The 20,098-nt window shown below is 38.3% G+C and overlaps 1 protein-coding gene across 2 annotated transcripts in view; it reads right to left on the bottom strand.

Annotated features, from left to right (window-relative positions):
* The window catches only part of LOC147697178 (methyltransferase-like protein 21E), a 269,840-nt gene that overhangs the window by 106,766 nt on the left and 142,976 nt on the right, over positions 1–20,098 (bottom strand). For both annotated transcript variants that reach the window (XM_086934236.1, XM_086934237.1), the window contains exon 3: positions 17,853–18,019. In XM_086934236.1, coding sequence (XP_086790362.1) covers positions 17,853–18,019 — 167 coding nt within the window. The remainder of the gene's footprint in view (positions 1–17,852; positions 18,020–20,098) is intronic.

The following is a 20,098-nucleotide window of genomic DNA, read 5'->3' as shown; positions in this document are numbered from 1 at the left end:
TACTGCATCTTAGAGCACGTCGCCAAAATAAATATTTTAACCTTACTCGTGTCTCTTCTTTTTACTCCTGTGGTGGACTGGTATGAGAGTATAACGAAAGAGTGTTCTTGGTTGTCTAATCCTTGGTTCCTTTTCTATAGGACGAAGAGCTAATTTGACACTGATGCTAGCTGGTTAGGGTTTCTAGGCACTAAGGTGAGTTTTTTGGTACACCACAATTCACTGAGGTCCTGGGTCTCTGTGCACAATTCTGTGTAGGAGCAGAATCCCTGCGACAGAGTAATCTGTCTGCCGATATTTAAATCAGGCCCTTAGATACTCAGCCTCTTCTTTCAAGAAATGGCATTTATCTTTCTTAAATATTAATCCAGCTAGCCCCATCCGTCCAAAATCTTTTTTCAACACCAAACTGTGCTTCTCTACCATTTAGCTAAACACTGGCATGGGTGCAGAGGCAGAATATCGACTTGGAAATATTGATTTACATGAATATCGAATCAAGAATATCGATGGTGCAAAATATCGAGGTACGTTTTTTCGTAATCAAAAATATCAATTTTTATGTAATGTAGAAATATCGATTTTGTAAAATCGATGGCAAATATACAGTTGATGATTATATCGATTTTATTTTTGATATTTTTTGTATAATGTTGGTTTTCTTTTTTTATTGATGTTGTATTAGTTATTTTATATTTTTTATGTTAAAATGTTTGTATTTATTGTTTTTAATTAATTTTTAGGAGCGGAATGTTGTGTTTATAGGGGATAAGGGTGGAGAGTAATTAAAAAAATGATTAAAATGTATATATTTTTCACATTTTTGTTAAAATTTAGGAGCAGGATCTTGGTGTTATAAGGGATAAGGATGGGGAGTAATTTTAGAATGTTGTTTAACAATACATTTTTATTAAAATATATTTGAAATATTGAAATATTTAATAAAAAATGAAAATATCAAAAAATTTAAAATTTTAATGTTTCATATATTTATATTGTTATGTAGAATTATTAAAATATTTAACAAAAATGTATTTAATTAGATATTTTTTTATAAAAATATATGATTGGTTTATTAATTTGAAATTTTATAGAAAAAAAATTTTGTTCAAACTTTTTTAGAACTTAGATATTTCAATTAACATGTAATTTAGAATTGAAAATTTTTATTATACATTTTTTTGAAAAGTGGTCTCTTAAAATTTTAATAATATTTTTGTAAATATTTTAATTCATAAGAAATATTTTTTATATATTTTCTTACTTAAAAAATGTTGTGATGCATTTTAAATAAAATTGTGTTACATTTTCAATGTTTATGAAATTAATAAAAAAAATGTGTTTAAAAATATATATTTTTCTCGAAATTTCATTAAAAAAATTAAGAGAATGTATATTTTGTTCTGGGGTTACTAATGGGATTTTTGGGGGGGGTTCATTATCCAGCCCTTACTCTGAGTTTATTTGGTTTTGGAGTTGGAATAGTAAATTATTATGATTTGTTATCCATCACTTCCCCTGAGTTTATTTGGTTTTGGAGTTGGAATAGTAATTTTGTTAGATTTATTATCCAGCACTTTCTCTGAGCTTATTTGGTTTTGGAGTTGGAATAGTAATTTATCATTGTTTATTATCCAGCTCTTTCCCTGAGTTTATTTGCTTTTGGAGTTGGAATAGTAGTTTAATATAGTTTATTATTCAGCACTTTCCCTGGGTTTATTTGGTTTTGGGATTGGAATAGAAATTTTTTGGGTTCATTATCTAGCACTTTCCCTGAGTTTATTTGGTTTTGGAGTTGGAATAGTAATATATCATGGTTTATTATCCAGCACTTTCCCTGAGTTTATTTGGTTTTCTTTGGTTTTCGAGTTGGAATAGTATTTGGGATAATTATTCAGCACTTTCCCTGAGTTTATTTGGTTTTCGAGTTGGAATAGTAATATATTGTGGTTTATTATCCAGCACTTTCCCTGAGTTTATTTGGTTTTGGGGTTGGAATAGTATTTGGGATTATTTTCCAGCACTTTCCCTGAGTTTAGTTGATTTCGGAGTTGGAATGGTAATTTATTATGGTTTATTATCCAGCACATTCCCTGAGTTTATTTGGTTTTGGAGTTGGAGTAGTAATTGTTTTAGGTTTATTAGCCAGCACTTTCCCTAAGTTTATTTGGTTGTGGAGTTATGAATATAAATTTTGTATTGTTTAATATTTATTTTATTTTTATAGTTTATATGTATATTGAAATAAGAAAGGATATTATGTTTATTTTCATTGTAAACATTTTTATTTGTTAACCCCTTCGATGCTTATGATGGAATGGTTCCGTCATCAGCGTCGGTTGGGCTGTGCTGATGACGGAATCGTTCCGTCATGACCACGCCCGTTTTTCGAACCTTAAGCACAGCGCAAAAATTTGCGCCGTGCTGATGGTGTTAATACATGTATTTTTTTTTATTGAATTTTCATTTGCTTTATTTATACAATTTTTACAATCATAAAAACAATATTCAAATATTTTAATGTTCAAAATGTATTAGAAATGTTTGTGAGACACATACTTTGTAATAAAGTTTGAACAACATCAAAATATCAGAATTTTGTTTTTATTTTTGTAAAGCAAGTGAAAATTCAATTAAACAAAAATACATGAGTGGAATCAGCCCCATAATTGTACGTAATTTTGTATTATTATGGATGGGAAATGTTTTTACATACAAGACTATAATACAAATACATGAGTAGAGATGCTGTTGTGGGACGCATTTATACATGTAATAATTTGTTCATCATAATAGTGTAAATGTTGCTGTATTCTCAGTAATGTGATGTACAATTGTTGTTATGCAGAGTTGATTCATAGCATGCCGTATGCATCTAAAAAAGAAAAACTCAGTAAAATATATTTAAAAAAATGGGTGGGAAATGTTTTTTGTTACATTGGTTTCGTTGTTTCTTTTTTATTTTAATAATTATATTATGCCATATATTATTTGTTAGTTTTTAAACTTTAAATGACATAATTATTACTTTAAAAAAGAGTAGTGTTATGTTGTTTAAATGTTTTTTAATTTTAAAATGTTTATGATATTTGGCACAATTTTTTATTTAAAGTATAGATTTAGCTAGCATGTCTAGGTATTCTAGACCTTTGGTGTTTGGAAATAGTTCAGTTTTGTGTTGTAGGTTTTCATGCATTGTTTTACTTTGTTTACTGAGTTTAGGGCCAATTTTAGTTAGGGATTGCTCTAGTCTTAGCTTTTCAAAGCGGAATTTGACTGAGTCAACAGAGGAATCTTATGGAACAAATTAAGGCAGGTGGCCCTCTCAAGCCCAATGCTCCGAGCCATAATGCAGCTGTACATAAATACGTGGATGCAAGTTAAAGTAGCAGGCGGCACCAGACTTACAAGCAAAATATGCATAGAAATTGGTCGGAAACAAGGCTGCGTTTTCGCCCCTCGCTTGTTTAATCTATTTATGGCTGATCTCTCACCAAAGTTAGATCAGGTAAACTTGCATCCACCACATCTACGTCCATTATGACTAACACATTTAACTTATGCAAACGATAAAGTTCTGCTAAATCACACAAGAGTAGGTCTCTAAAGAGGGATTCATGAACTGGACATTTCGCCAAGGAAAACGTATTCGGAAAAAACATAGCAAAAACAAGTCATGACCATAAGCCACTGACTCCAGGCACAACAACAATTTAAACTTGGCAACATAAACCTGGAGGTAGTCACAGATTACAAATACCTCAGCTAACAACAAATTTAACTGCAAAATGCACAACAATAATTTAACCAAGAAAGGAAATGGGTTGATATATACCTTATGCACCATAGCAAGGAGTTTAAGTGGTCCATCATTTAAACCAGTATTAGCTATCATTAAAACGAAACTCCTGCAAACCCTAGCCTATGCACGTGAAGTCCAACACAGTAAAGATGTAACAACCCTTAAGAGACTGCAAATAAAGACATACAAAACAGTATTTGGATTACTCCTCTTCAGCACTGATCCCTCTGGAATTTGGGCTACTGCAGCAACATCTAGCAAGAAGGTACACAACAATAAAACTATGGTATAAAATCTGGTCAAACTGACAGAATCCTCTTAATAGTGCCATCTGGAAGGCACAGGAAGATGATCCTCGATCAGCCTATAACAAGTACCTGTGGTTATCAATAAAGCCAATGAAGGTGACAGATCTTTGGAAATGGAACTTACCGTACCCACTATTGCGACAAACACTGAATAAAGTAGAAAAAGGCACTCGCTAATGGAAGATAAAATCATATTTAGCAAGCGATCCCACACGTCGATGGTACTGCAATCGTATTCGATTTTACAACCCGCAGAATATTTGAGTATAACATACTCCATACATTTAAAAAGAAAGCTGCGATCAATATGTCTTGCGTCACTACCAACAAATGTTGATCAACCAGCGTGGAGATACAATGGGACACCGTCTTGCACCCTATGTGGTGCCACAAAGCAGGAATTTGCTCATCTAATCTGCATAAAATCAAATCGACTATTATTGCTAAAAAACGTTTTAATGCTAGTGGCATTCGCACCTACAGATCTGCCATATTAAAGTGTCTTGATCTGAGCAATCCGCAACTTAATTGCAACTTGGTAAAATGTTTACTTCTGTATGTGAAACTAACCTGAACAAGCATTTCGAGAAGAACAATAGCACTTTATGTCCCCCACCAGAAAAATGGAAAAACCCTGTCATATTTGCTCAAATGTTGTCTCCTGTGTCTGTGAACGTACTATTGTTGATCATCAGCTTTTAGTATGTATTTTATATATGTGACAATTTGCTCAAATATTGTCTCTCTCATCTGTAAATAAACTACTGTTGACCATAGCTTTTTAACATGTATATTATATTTGTTATAATATGAATAGTTTTATTGAAATATTATTACGGTTTTAATTAACTAAAACAATAAAGATTCATTTATAGTCTTAGCTCTTGATAGCTCTGTTCTTTTTTGATAGCTTCTATAAGTTTATGTAGGGTTAGTTGTCCTCTTCCTATTGTGACTTGAAATACATTATGCCATCCTTCCACTGCATTGTTGGTTTTAGCTTCTTTGAGCTAGAGTGCTATTGTGGACGTTCTTCCACGGGATTTGGAACTTTGGTTATATACAGTGCCCTGACCTATGTAGCCTTCCCACCCAAGTGTCTTCCAAGTAATCTAGGAAGGGAGTTAGTTTGCTTTCATTTGCTTGATAGAAAGGGCTTTCAAGAAGTATGTTATAATGGTTGGCTACTTCAGTTGTTTGTACATAGGCCAGGTGTATACATTTTTTAATTTGGCAGGCAAACGTGCTATTGGTGGCGTAATCTATACCTAAAGTAGATTTTTGTAGGTGTCTCCAGATACTTTGGTTAAAGTGGTAATAGCAACCTTGTATTACAGTGTGTGGTTATATTTTTAAAATTGCTTGTTCAAAGTCAGTGATCATTTTTTGTGGAAAGTAGTTTTCGGTGTATTGTTTTATTATTGTTTTTTTGAACATTATTTTATTATTGTTAGGAGCTTGATGTAGGTGGTTTTGTTTATTAGGGAGTAGTGCGTATATGGAGGGGATGTTAGTGTCTTCATATGGATGGTATATAGTTGATAAAAAGGCTTGGGGCAAACGTTGAATGTGCCATTCATCATCAACATTTCACAGTTTTTAAGTTTTTGTAAGTTGTTGTTGGTGGAACAGATGATAATTCTTTTTTATGCCTTTTATTGTCACGAAGAAGGACATTTTCATCTTTGTGGGTGTTGGTGTATTCTGGTAACATTTCTATTTCTGCAAAAGTTTGGGGGTTGTGTGGTGTTTGAGCTGTAGCTCTTTTAGTTCTGGCTAATAATCTTTTCAGAGTGGGGCTAGATGGCAGTTGTCCTGTGTCATGTTCAGGTACTCTAGTTAATACATTTTTGAGTGTTTGGGTACTGGTTTGTTGGGAGCTGGTACATGCTTCTCTAATTGTTTCTAAAGCATCTCTGACTTCGATTTCAGTCACATTGGGGGGTTGGTTGTGTTCTCGGACATTAAATACATTTGTTTCTACTGTAGTGGCTCTCCCCGTAGCAAGAGTTGGAAATATTTACTGCATTTGTAATTTGTTCTGTTATTTTTTTCTTGGGTATAAGTGTAGCCCATGTAGCACAGAAGTAGTTTTCCCTTTTGTGAAGTTATGAATTTTGCTCCTTCTGCCCTTTATTTGTCTAACTGTGAATATATATATATATATATATATATATATATATATATATATATATATATATATATATATATATATATATATATATATATATATATATATATATATACGGCATAAAAACGTCCAGCAGCAGCATGCGGCAGCAAAACAGACGAGGCAAACCCGATGTTGTGAGTAGTGGTTTTTAATTACTCATCACCATACCGCCATGACGCGTTTCGGTGCAAACAGCACCTTGATCACATGACAACGGTACAAAGCAGGCGTGCTCAATTTAAAGAGCTCAGAGACAATGGCCCGTTACCAATTGCATAGATATAGAAAGTATACTGTCACGAAAAGTAACTGCATCAATGCATAATTACAGTTTTGTCACCAGTGGGCATGATTATAACTATTCGGTTACACAGTTGAAGATATTTGGATATGACACGATATTTGTTCAGATCATATTTGTGCGCTGAGTTTATAAATAAATAAATAAATACAAATATATACATACTTATTTAAAATTCATCAATTTACATCACTAGCAGCAACTATATATTTCACTCATACAAAACCATTGAAATTGCTCCAATATAGTTAGTTCTACTAACTATATTTCGCGCACCCGCAATCCACTGCTGATGATGTTGTCACATATTACATATTACATCATTCATGACATGGTCAGTGACATGGTCAGTAACTATATAAGGCCTGAAACCTATGTCTTTTTTAGTGAATTTCAAAGGTTTTTTAAATGCTAATTCCTAACTATATAAGGCCTGAAAATATGTTTTTTTCAGTGAATTTGCAAGGTTTTTTAAATGCTAATTCCTAACTATATAAGGCCTGAAACCTATGTTTTTTTCAGTTAATTTTCAAAGGTTTTTTAAATGCTAATTCCTAACTATATAAGGCCTGAAACCAATGTTTTTTTCATTGAATTTCTAAGGTTTTTTGAATGACAATTTTCAAATGTATTAATAGTTTTTTTATACTGATTTACTACATTTTTGCAGGCAACACTCTGCAGCGCAGCTCCATGGCGCTTACTGGAGATACCTGTTGGACTAGTTCCCTCTAGGGGACCTCTGGATTCAACAGAAATTAATTCTCCAACTTAAACTATGCAGACGCGCCCTGTAGAGTGTTCTAAATTGGGGGAGTGAGACCGTTGAATTTTTTTTTGAATTTCCCACTACTTTTATTGAGATTTTGAATGTCCCGGTTATTGACAGCACCAGTAATGAAAGAAGTTTCTGTTGGAGGAGATGACAAGAGGGATTTTTTTGAGCAGTCTCTGGACGGCGAATTTCGCGAATGTTTGGAGACCATAGAGTTCCAGGAATCATCTTTGCAGACTTTTGATGAGGAGATTCCTGATGATGTGATTAATGAGGAAATTCCTGATGATGACATGCTACTAGTTCTTTTAAATTATGAAAATTCAGAAGAATAAATTTATATTTAGAAATTAAAAATTGTTTGAGACATTATTCATTTTTTTGTAATTTATGAGGTAGTAGCGAAGTGATTGTGGTATAAAGTGAGACTTACAGTATAGAGTGCAACATTTTTGTGTTACATAGTAAGTTTACTCATAGTTACTTCCCTTTTCCCACTATATTTTCTCCAATGTGTATTTGACATCTCTTCTTCGTCTCCTGCCTCCTTTCTCTCACTGTCTGTCTCTGATGCACCCTATCGCCGCCATTTTGTGTAGTTTCAGAAGAGAGTGAAATGTAATAGTTGAGAAAGTGAAAAGGGGGCAGGGTAGAATGCCTCTGACCCCCTAGGCCTTCTAAGGGGGTCCCTGAAGGATCTGTTTCAGCTTTACTGAGAGACTATGGTAAGGGTTCCATATACCACAATAACTTGTGTTACAACATGCAAGATATCTACAGAGGAGACAGTGTACATATCTCAGATGAGGGGAACAGAGTCTTTCTCTTGAATTTTAGACTCTACATCGGTGCCTACTTGTAGGTACTGAAATCACCCACATAACACAATAGCTCTTTTTAGAGCTACCCTACCTCTAAGCACTCCAAATTCTTATTTTACACTATTTTCTTTCACTGTTTTTCCCTGTGGTACGCTCAGGGTACACGTACCTGGAAGCGTACATGGGAACGCACCCAGCGCTTACCCCGCAAAAAAAAAAAAAAAATTGTTTTGCCCTTAAGGGTCCTTCTAGACCCCCCTCAGAAAACCTAGGGAGTCAGGAGGCGTCTACCCTGCCCCCTTTTAATCATTTCCCCCTTTTTGTTTTCACCTCCTGTGTCTCGATTCTACCGAGACACAAGATGGCGGACTCTCCGGAATGTTTGGAATGTTGACAGACACCCGAGAGCCAATCAGCTTTCCGCTCGCGCACTTCCGTGGCGCGCCGGGTGCGCTTACCGGTACGCGTACCCTGAGCGCTCAAATCGAGCATATAGATATATACATTTTTTAAGTTAATTTTCGTAAATACCACTGGTGCAATTTTCACCAAATATAGAAAAGGCACTTCTGCGTACCAGTCCCTACAATTTTGCAAAGTTTGGTGTAATTCCATTCAGCGGTTCGGGCTGTAGCCGTGTCTGAACGTCCTATGGAAATTAACATGGGAAAAACACATTTTGGGACCCCCCTTTTTTCTCGGCCCCCGCATAACGAATCCCCCTGAAACTTCCAGGGAAGGAGCGGTGCAGAGCTGGCCAACATTTTGGAAAATGACACACAAATTCCTCGACCGGCGCCAAAGTTATTCCCAATAGAATGTTGCGAATTTCCTATGGAAACTAGGTCCTAACTATATATACCTACTGGCGACTGCCAGTAGGTAATATATATATATCATATTATATTTGAAAGTATACTTACATTTGACTTTCTTTAATTGTCTTGATGTATACATTATTGAGTATTGATTTTTATTCAGTGGCTTTTTTTCTGTTGGTTGAAAAGCAAAATATTATTTTTATTAAAATGTTATATTTAATTATGTCATTTTGTTTATTTAATTTCAAATTTTATTTTGTTGAGAACAAAATACTTACTATTTTTAGTTGATTAAGTTGTTTTGTTGATGTTGTTGTATTTTGAAGTTTGTAGAAACTGTGAAGGGAAAAAAATTCCCCCCGCCACATTACTATGGCAGGGGGGACCCAGGTGGACAGAAAGACCGTCCGCCGGTTTTTCGCCTGGTTGATGAGTCGACCAGGTGAAAAGCTGTTAATATGATAGCAGTGTCTGGTAGACACCGCCATCAATATTAGAATGCATGCAGGTACATGCCTTTCCGTAGTGGCAACGTCGCAACGGAAAGGCATGCAATCTTCAACAATGGGGGCCGTAGCAGGCCCCCAGGGATTTTAGAGGGTGGGAGGTACATACGGGGGGTACCTATGGTACCACCTGCATTTCAATGTACAACGTGGCAGGCACCGCGCGGTGCCTGTCACGTTTTGCATTGAAATGCACAACTTGCATTTGTGGCAGTGCGGCGGGCGGTGCGTTCAGCACCACCCACCGCAATGTTACAAATATGGGCGGGTGCATCCTAATTGTAGGTGCAGGACTACCGCACGCATTTTGGCCAGTCCCGTTTCCCAGGGCACCTGCCATACTAATGAGCCCCATTGTATTTTAATAGGTAGCTCTATTTGTTGATTAATGTATATAATTACTTATGGACGGATTACGATCTCATTAAGAAAGCCTCCAGATGGGTACGTGAACATGTGAATCCGATTTGGTGCCTATGTTTCTGACCAAGTCGTCACCCGCTCCGAACGACCAAGTATGATGCGAAGATCTCGTCCGCGTCAACCATATCGTTTCCAGAACCCAATCCTGTCCGACCGACTCATTCGGAACTCAATCGTGCCCACAATGGAGCCGGATCCCCACCTAACAAGTACGATGCATGATTCGGTCAGCTGTATCGCCACTGTCTCAGTCAGCTGATGGCTGTATGAATCGGACTTTGGGGGGATGTACCAGGTCCCCCTTCACCTGGAGCCCTTTAAATTGGTTATGGGGTGCCCATGGGTCCCCCGATCCATGCATGCACAGTGTGGCGGGCAACATAGGGCGCCCACCACAGGGTGTACGCTTTTCCCCACCCACCCCTTTTTGCTATGGGAGCCTGTGTGCGTGTCATTACACGGGCTCCCATAGAGTTCAATTGGAGTCTGAGCGAAGCAAGTCCGTCAGCATACGGCTGCATCGTACTCATTCGGTCGGACTCGCACAGCGTAATTCGCTTGGAATGCCCTCCGGATCGGAGTCGTAAAGAGGGTTTTCCTAGCAAGATCGTAATCTTGCCCTTAGTAGTAGATATTTTTAATGTTGATTCTGTACTTGTTTTCGACCTTAATGTTTGCATTGAGTTGTTTTGGTGGAGTTATTGTGAAATATAATCTGTGAAACATTAATGAAAATATTATAGTTTTGTGTTTATTGGATTATTTTTATTATTTAGTCTTTAGTTTTTATTTGTAAATAAAAAATATCCTTACTTCTTTTAGTTAATGAAATGTCTTTTGTTGATTTTGTGGTTTTGTTGATTTCTGTAGAAGCTGTTAAGAAAGAAACATTTGTTTGCTATGTTTTATTTTTTATTAAATGAATTACTTTTAGATGGTTTACTTCATTTGTTGGTTAAGTTATATACTTACTATGTGATCCATTTTTCATACTTTTGATTTTATTGTTGTGTAAGTAAATCTTTGTGTTGAATTTTCTAGGTGGAATTTTAGTGTAGTTAACTCAGTGATATGTAAAGGAAAACATGTTATAGTTATTTTTAGTATAAATGTTATTTATTTAGTTGCAAAGTTTTGTGCTTACCTTTATTGAGGGATTTTTGGAATAGTTGTATCTGTCGTTGTTTTATGTTCTGTGTTCTCTCTTGTAAAGGTTTGCGCGTTCTCAGATGACCATTATATAGCAACATTTTCTGTTAATTAATTGATTGGTTTTATAGTATTTATTTAATTAGTTAGAGGTTTCTATTGGTTTGTGTTGGTGTAGTTTAAATGGAATTTTGTAGCTGTTTACATTTAGTTTGTTTCACATTTATTATGTTTATTTATTGTTTGTTTTAATTTTGTTTGTTGTGATTTAAATTTATATGTAGATAAATGTGATACATTTTTATATATGATATCTATTTGTGTTTGTTTATTTTTGGTAGTTGTGATATATGTTTAATGTTGTATTGTTTGTTTATTTATTTGTTTTTGGATTTACATGTATTTGCTTGAAGGAATTGTATTATTTAGTAATTATTTTTTGGGTTTATTTAAAATATTTTGCATATTTTATTATATTATTGCAAATAGTATTTTTTATGTTTATGTTATTTTCAATATAGTTTATATTCATTTTATCAATGTTTGTGTTGTTAATATTATTTATGTCGATGTTTTTCATGTGTTTAATATTATTGTAATGTTATCAATATTTTTGTTTAATTTATTTTTGTTGACAATATTTTTGGCATGGAGATTTTTTTATATGATATTTTTTATCGATGTTAGTGTCATTTCTGTTTAGTGCATTGTGTAACTCTATTTTTGTATACAATATTGTTGTCTGGATATTTTGGTAGTGCGAGGTTTTTGGAGTCAATTTTGTATCAGTGATCGTGGCGACAAAAACAGAATGCAGTTTGCTCTTTGAACAGCTCATCATTCTTTGAAAACACTTGCAGGGGAAGGTAGTCCAAACGGCAAGCATGTGAATTTAAAAATACTATGCGGGTTGGAATCATTATGTAACTTAATTTGGTGCTAGGCACTCCTCAAGTCTAAATTGAAGAAGTACCTTCTCCCATTGATCATTAGGGCCACTTATGATATTAGACAATGGGTTGCTGTCCACAGGTGTGCTGTGATTGAGGTTCCGTAGTTACACAAACAAATCTCAAAGTTTCATCAGTCTTTTTGGTGATCACCAGAGGAGACAGCCATTCCACCACTTCCACTGGCTGATTCACACCTCCCTTAACCATCTCATCTAGCATAACCTTGACTTTTTCCCCAGTAAAAAATTATAATAAACACTTGTTTTAGTGCTCATCTCTAAATGAAATTGTCAACATGTGGCACAGTGTCATATTTGCAGGTACCGACAATTATGTGCCGGTGCTGAGCACTGGAAACCACCGTGTCAAATTACTATTGCTTGTATGTCAACCTCACTTGGTTGTGCAAATGTCTTCTACCACTTTTTTCAGAAACCACAAGTTCCCTCCCACTGTTGCCCATGGCAGTACAGCAATCTATTTTTAAGAGATGCAAATACCAATGAAATCAACTGTTAAAATGAGTTCTTCAGGTAACAGCCTGCTTTCCACTTGAGAGTACTCCATGATGCCTCCCTGGCCAGCATTATATGAAGTCACTACATGTCTGACATGAATGTATTTGAATATTCTGTCATTCAAATTTGGATTTCAACTGGTCAAAAACTTCAAACTTGGAATTGCCCCTCCAGTCCCATGGCCTGAAATTCTTTCAGTGTGCGACCTCATCTAATGCTCTGCCTATTCATAGGGAGTTTTATTGGTTAACACATATTTCCAATCAGTTATAGTAGTAGCCCCTTCCCATATCATAATCACATATTCATTGACATGTCCTAATAATAACAACTCCTATTTGTAAAGGTGAGCATATCACCCACTGGGGGGTTTTAAGGAACTGGGGTCGTCGAGGAGATAAAGTGAGATATTGCCCAGAGTCACATGATGCTGAACTGAGCTGCCGCTGGGGACCGAACCATGAGCCACTCGCTCCCAAGTGAGCTGCTCAGGCCGCTGCGCCACACCTCCCAGTATATGTACATCAGAATGAACACAACAAATGTATTGATATATTCAAGAAGCTGAACAAAGACTTCTTCCCAGCCTTGCACAGCTTACTTTGTGTTTCAACATAGGGCTCTCTAACTGCTTCTGTCATCACTGTCTAAAGGTCTTCACACCTGCAGTCTAGCAAACACATACCGTGTGGATCACATGGTTACAAGTGAGCGTGATCCGATTTCAGGAGCGCTTCCACAGTCATTGTAACCATTTCACTCCAAAGTCACCTCTTGTATGGAACGCATGCAAACATGTGTCTCTGAAAAACAGTTTTTTCGGCTTCCCATACTTTAGTATGCATCAGATTTGGCTTGTAATCTACCTGAGCAGTGTGTCACGACTTCATGTAACTAGTCATCAGTCTCCTGGTCCTTGAGTTTCCATGCATTCAGTCGCAGTGTATCACTGTAAATCATCATATGCCTTTCATTGCTCATAGTAATCTGAAATGCTGTTGCACTGATATTCAATGCCGTCCACAAAGGGGTCTTTAATGTTGAGAAGAAACAAATAACTTAGCCTAGAGATAGAGAAATGTGCTCTGGAAATGTAGGTGTGCTGCTTATCATGCTCGTCTTTGGTTTTCCATACATTGGGTCTCTTAGTTGATATGTGAGACACTTCACACATAACACCATTGATGTCTCCACCCAAGATATGAACTGCTTGAATGGAGATGAGTTCAACAAGAGTCTCACTATGAAGTCTGGATGGTGTATAAAAACAAATAGCTGTGAAATCTAGTCTTCTCCATTTACCATTAACTTCCACATAGAGTCAAGGACCGAGGCGGTGTGAATTCGACATGAACCTAAACCTCCCTTCACTGTCATACGTCTTACCGATGTACAATTCAAACACAGTTGGCTGGAAGGGGAGAATAGTGAAGGGAGAGAGAGAGAGAAAATACAACTGCTTGAGAATCTCTTCAGGTCTCGATTAATGGTGCGATGATACCTTCCTTGTGATGGGTGGCGTACAAGATGTAAGTGGGACCCAGATCTGTGACTGGGGGTGAGTGCCTGAAAAGTTTCAGTGCTCCGTTTATCATCTCCTTGTGTTTGTTTTGTTTGCCGTAAGTTGGCAGGATATATACCCAGATTTGGATCCCTTGCTCACTTTGCCACTGGATTTAAGCTAGCCTGGCTGATGAGGGGTGTTACCTCAAAACCGGTCCCAGGGTGCTTGTTTCTGGTCCAGGGAAGACCTGGCTTGGCAGTTCTGACTGGGCTGTTCCCATGAAGAATAGGGTCAAGACTGATTTGCATATGGATGGGTCTGAACTGGGGTGGCGAAGTGAGCTAAAGAACAATGATGAATTCACCCAGATCTGTGACTGGGGGTGAGTATCTGAAAAGTTTCAACGCTCCGTTCATCATCTCCTTGTGTTTGCTTTGTTCATGCTAAGTTTTCAGGGTATGATCAGATGTGAGTCCCTTGCTCACTTTGCCACTAGATTCAAGGTAGCCTGGCTGATGAGGAGTGTTACCCCAAAAACGGTCCCAGGGAACTTGTTTCCGGTCCAGGGAACACCTGGCTTGGCAGTTCGGTATGGGCTGTTCACATGAAGAACAGGGTCAAGACTGATTTGCATATGGATGGGTCCGAACTGGGGTGGCAAAGTGATCTAAAGAATGATGATGGATTTAACCCTGATCTGTGACTGGGGGTTTGTCTGAAAAGTTTCAGCGCCAGACCTTTGTCATGTTGGATGGCATTTAAGAGATATGTATGTATTCATTACACACAGATATGTTGAACGAAGATAACAATCACATATGAATCCAAAAAAAAGGAAAACAGAGGGGATCTGTAGCCAACGAAGGTCCAGTACCTGGGCTGTGAAAGTTATTGTCAAACCAATTAAAGGACGTACTAATCTTTTGTTTTTAAGCCATATGTTGAAAAGTGAAGTTTGAGGGCAACCTAGATGTGTGGGGTGGTAGTGTGTGTGAAGACATCTAATTTAAAACTTTTCACCATATGGAGTAAAAACAAAAGATCTCCCCTAAATTGACCCTTCGGGGGACACATAGGACATTGCAGTACCGGTGCTACGAGGAGCAAAAGCCTAATGATTAAGCATGACAACCCCAGGGATTTGTGAGGGCAAAAAGAAACACTCCTTAGGATTCCCTCCCCATTTCGTGTCCACCATTTTGCCTCTTCCTCCTATTTTCTGACAGGAAAAGTACCTTTCGTAATTGGTTTAATCGCATAGGAATGCCACACACTGTGAAGATATAGCATCAGCAATACAAATTCCCAAATATTAATATTCTCACCAGTACTTCCACTAATGCGGCTATGATGATCACTGTGGATGACTAGTAGGCATTCTAAACAACCAGATGAAGCAATAAATATCAACACTAGTCCCTAAACAGGGAAGAAGTGAAGATACCACAAAGCCTGCCTAATTAGGTAAGAGGAATAAGGTATCGAGCGACTGACAAAGGGAAAACAAAATAAATATATGGGATGGAAAGGAAGGGTGACCAACTTTAAGCAGTGGCAGAGAACTACAGCAAAGCATACAGGTACCAGGCAGTGAGCAATTTATTTGTGTGTCTACTTATGGTGATAGGCCAGAGCTGACCCACAGACAGAGTCAACAACCAGATGAAGCAATAAATATCATCACTAGTCCCTAAACAGGGAAGAAGTGAAGATACCACAAAGCCTGCCTAATTAGGTAAGAGGAATAAGGTATCGAGCGACTGACAAAGGGAAAACAAAATAAATATATGGGATGGAAAGGAAGGGTGACCAACTTTAAGCAGTGGCAGAGAACTACAGCAAAGCATACAGGTACCAGGCAGTGAGCAATTTATTTGTGTGTCTACTTATGGTGATAGGCCAGAGCTGACCCACAGACAGAGTCAAAGAGACAGCAACTCCTACTAAATTGAGAAAAATTGATCGTTAACCTTTCACCTTAATCACCATATTCCTAGTCTCCATAATCTTCAAACTCCAAAGCATAATCCTGACACTTCAATTTCCTCTCAGCGCCTTTCCCCGGGTACAACAACCCCTACCCCCATCCTGAATGCTGGTCCTGGGTTATTAAGAAAAGAGAATTAGTGCTTGGCTAGGATTCTAAGGGCATGTGCAAACTGCTGGTTCCTGAGAGTTCTTGTGCACATCATAGCCCTTCCAGTCTGCATACTACTGCAGTTGCCCTCAAGAGTCGAAAATAGTTCTATGTCTGCAAAAGGACTAAAGTTGAGACCCCATGCGTAATATAGCACATAACTCTGGTTGGCACAGCATCCATATAACGGACAGTTAAGGCACAATATTAAGTATTACTACCCAGCTGAAAGATATTACATTATTTGAGACCGTAAGAATGAAATACTGATTAAGCCCTGTTGAGATTCAAACGTGTATCATGGAGGGTACATAGAGATCTGCAGTAAATGCTCAGCCTGGTACATCTCCTACGAAGGAGAAGTGAACTACAGCTACATAGTTTACCAAGGCTGCAAGCATTCAAGTATTTTTTTGCTGAATAGATGATGTTAAAAGAACACTACAATATAAACTGTTTAATTAGGTGTGTATTGCGGGAGGCTGAAGTAGCATGTAAAGTAGGGAGATATTCCTAAAACTTCTGCTCACCTGAACATGACCTTGCCTCTTTCTTCTCTCTTTAAGTACAATGCTCCTTTGCTTTACTGAAAATATTGGGGCATATTAGCAAGCCCCTATTGCCATCACAACGTCACTGGCGCTAGGGGCCTCGCCTTATTCACAAGGCAGCGATGAGCCACTTAACGTGGCTTAACGCTGCCTTGTGAATGAGGACCCCTTTCACACTGTGTTTAGCATGAAAGGGGCATGCAGTGGGTGTTGTGGTGGGCGTTCCACCGCAATACCCATTCTGGCGCTGCCCCCTATTCACAAGGGCAGCGTAAATAGGAGGCAGCGCCAAAAGTAAGGCAAAAAAACCCTGGTCTTAAGTTGGCGAAATGAGGAGAAATGCTTTATTTCTCCTCGTTTTTGCTTTTTTCCATGTGTGCTGCTTTGTGCAGCACACATGGAAAAAGCAAAATGCCATGGTTTGTATATGTGCAGGAAGGTGTCCCTTCCTGTACATAAACAACCCTCTTTTTCTAATGCCGTTTTGTAACTTGCATGTGTAGTGCATGAAGCAGCGCTCATGTAAGTTACAAACTGGCATTTTAGGTTTGCTTATGTGCAGGACGGGACACCTTCCTGTACATAAACAAACTTTGCTGCTTGCAGACACCCTTGCACTCTGGTGCAAGGGTGCCTGAGTTGGCGCTAAGTTGTGAAACTTAGCGCCATCGCAGGGGATCGCAGGGGAAATGCAAAGCTGCACCATATCCTTGTGAATATGGTGCAGCCTTGTGTTTCCGAAGTGGCAGAGAGAGGCGTTAAGCTAAGAAGGCTAACGTCTCTCTCTGCCACTTCCTTGTGAATATCTCCCATTGTTCCTTATAATTTCCAATCCACACATACTTACATACATAAAAATACACACATCACCATAGGCAATACATAACCTTTATACATACTGTTTAGATCAACTAATAGCAGAACTAAAACCTCACACATTTCTGCATTACTTAGCATGATTAATACCTAATTCTCCTAATCACTCCTCCATTCAGAGGATTGAAAACCAACATTAGTGACTAACTCTGTGTAGCAGGGAACATTCTCGGCCTATGCAACCAAGAGAACCATAAAAGGCTTATATTAGAAATATTATCAAACTGTAATTACCGATGGCCAGACAGTGGCTCCATAAAAGTCAGTTGCTTCTGAAATTTGGATTGCTTCTCCCGCAAAATGAAAACCTTCCCATGGGATGTTGTTGATCAGAGCAGGGAAGAAGCGCCTTTGCATGATGTCTGCCACAATGTGCTCTTCTTCATTACTCTCCGGGAGGGCTTAAACAAACAAAAGAAAATGTAATTCAATCCGTTTAGTTTTGACACATTTGGAGAAACTCCTGTCTCATCACAGGCTAATTTTTCTCTTATCCACATTGGTAGAATCAAAGAACAGTAATGTTAGGTATGGATCCTGGAGATTATCATGTCTAACCCGATGCTCTTGTAATATTTTCTCAAAACGTAGAAACTGTCACTTCAAAAGTCAACACTTTCAAAATGACAGAACCCCGACAGAAGTTAAACTACGCTACAGAAAATTGAACATATAGGGCCCCTTTAGGATGTCGGGCGGATCGCCACTGCCCGCATGGTGGTGGCGACCCGCCGGATATCCGTCCCCGCCACCACCCATTTTCCCTGCCATATTACTATGGCGGGGGGGACCACAGCAGACGGAAAGACCGTCCACAGCTTTTCCGCCCGGTCGACAAGTCGACCGGGCGGAAAAGATTTTTAATATGGTTGCTGTGTCTAACAGATACCGCCACCATATTATGTGTATATACTGGGCGGAAAACTCTTTTCCGCCCGGTCGCCTTGATAGAGGCGGACAAATGCCTTTCCGTGGTGGCGTTGCCGCCACAGAAAGGCATGCTGGAATCACTTGCGGGGGCCATTGCAGGCCCCTGGGGATTCTGGGTGGTGCGGGGTGCACATAGGGGGGTTCCTTTGGTACCCCCCTGCATTTCAATACACAAAGTGGCAGGCACCATGCAGTGCCTGTCACGTTGTGTATTGAACTGCATGACGTGTATTTTTAGCATTGCGGCGGGCGGTGCTGAAAAATGCGGGGTGCGCCCGCCACTGTGGTGGGCGCATCCTAATGGCCCAAACGGGACCCCCGCCCTTATGGCGGGCAGTCCCTTTTTGGGTCAGATGGCGGGCGGACTTTCCTAATGTGCCCCAAAGTGAGGGAGAAGAAAAAGAAAACAGGAAAGAGGATAAAACAGAAAAGGAAAAGAGGGAAAAGGGGGAATTATCCCTCAACAGATAAAAGAAAAAGCAAAATAGAAAAATATAAAAAGGAGGAGACAGGGAAGTAGAGTAAATATAACAAAGGGAGCGAAGAGAAGTGTACAAAGGAGATACACGGGGTTTACACCCCAAAACTAAATAGGCAGGAAAAATAATAGACAAAAACAAGAGGCGATGGGGAAACAAGGGACTCCACACAAGGGAATTACTGCATTTTACTTGACCAAGTGTATTAAAACTACACCTGCTTGTACCTTTATCGCTTGTTAACCCACGAAAAGATAATATTAGTATTGACATTTTACCTGTGAGCCTAGATAGCTGTAATCTAATCACGCTGGCCTATGATTCCACAATCCTTAATCATAAAATATAGAATAACTCATTGTCCACGTGCAGTCAATGATTTAATGTCTCCAATTAATGAACGCAAAATGCTTCTTTCTCAAAATCACTTGTTGATTGCATACTCTTCCACCTTGAATCGTGTGTACAATTGCTATCTTTCAACATTGATTCATTTTATAAAATTGTAAAAAGTTTTCTTCAAGGGAGGCTATTTGTAATTGTTTTTGTTAAATTCATATATGCTCCATCCACTTTTTACCTTAGTTGGTGCTTGATGATTCAATCTCACATATTATGGGTCATCCAGTTGGGATTTGAGCTTTTCTATGTATCTTTGTGAAGAAATACATAGCAGGTCGTTTTGGGCCCCACAATCCATATATTTAAATTAAATAACTTTGAATACATTTTTAATCTCAATTTCAGGTGTTATAATCATACTAAGGGGTCTATTACTATAGCGGGCGGATCGCCACTGCCCGTATGGTGGTGGCGATCCACCCGCAATCCCTCCCCGCCCACCTACCATTTCCCCCAGCCATATTAGGATGGTGGGGGGGAGCCCGGCGGACTGAAAGACCCCCCTGCACAACATGCCTTTTTTACATTGCAGTAAAATACTAAAGGAGTATGACCCATAAACCAGGTTGGGATCTGGGTGGAAGGATAGAATGAACAGACAATATCCCAACAGGTGGTATTATAGAGGCAATTAAACATGTATGCTAAAAGCATTACTAGTAAGGAAAT

This window comes from Lissotriton vulgaris, chromosome 8 (genome assembly GCF_964263255.1).
Source record: "Lissotriton vulgaris chromosome 8, aLisVul1.2, whole genome shotgun sequence".
NCBI classification, from domain to species: domain Eukaryota; kingdom Metazoa; phylum Chordata; class Amphibia; order Caudata; family Salamandridae; genus Lissotriton; species Lissotriton vulgaris.
Note: the sequence above shows the minus strand (reverse complement) of the source record. Positions and strands in the feature narration are given on the sequence as shown.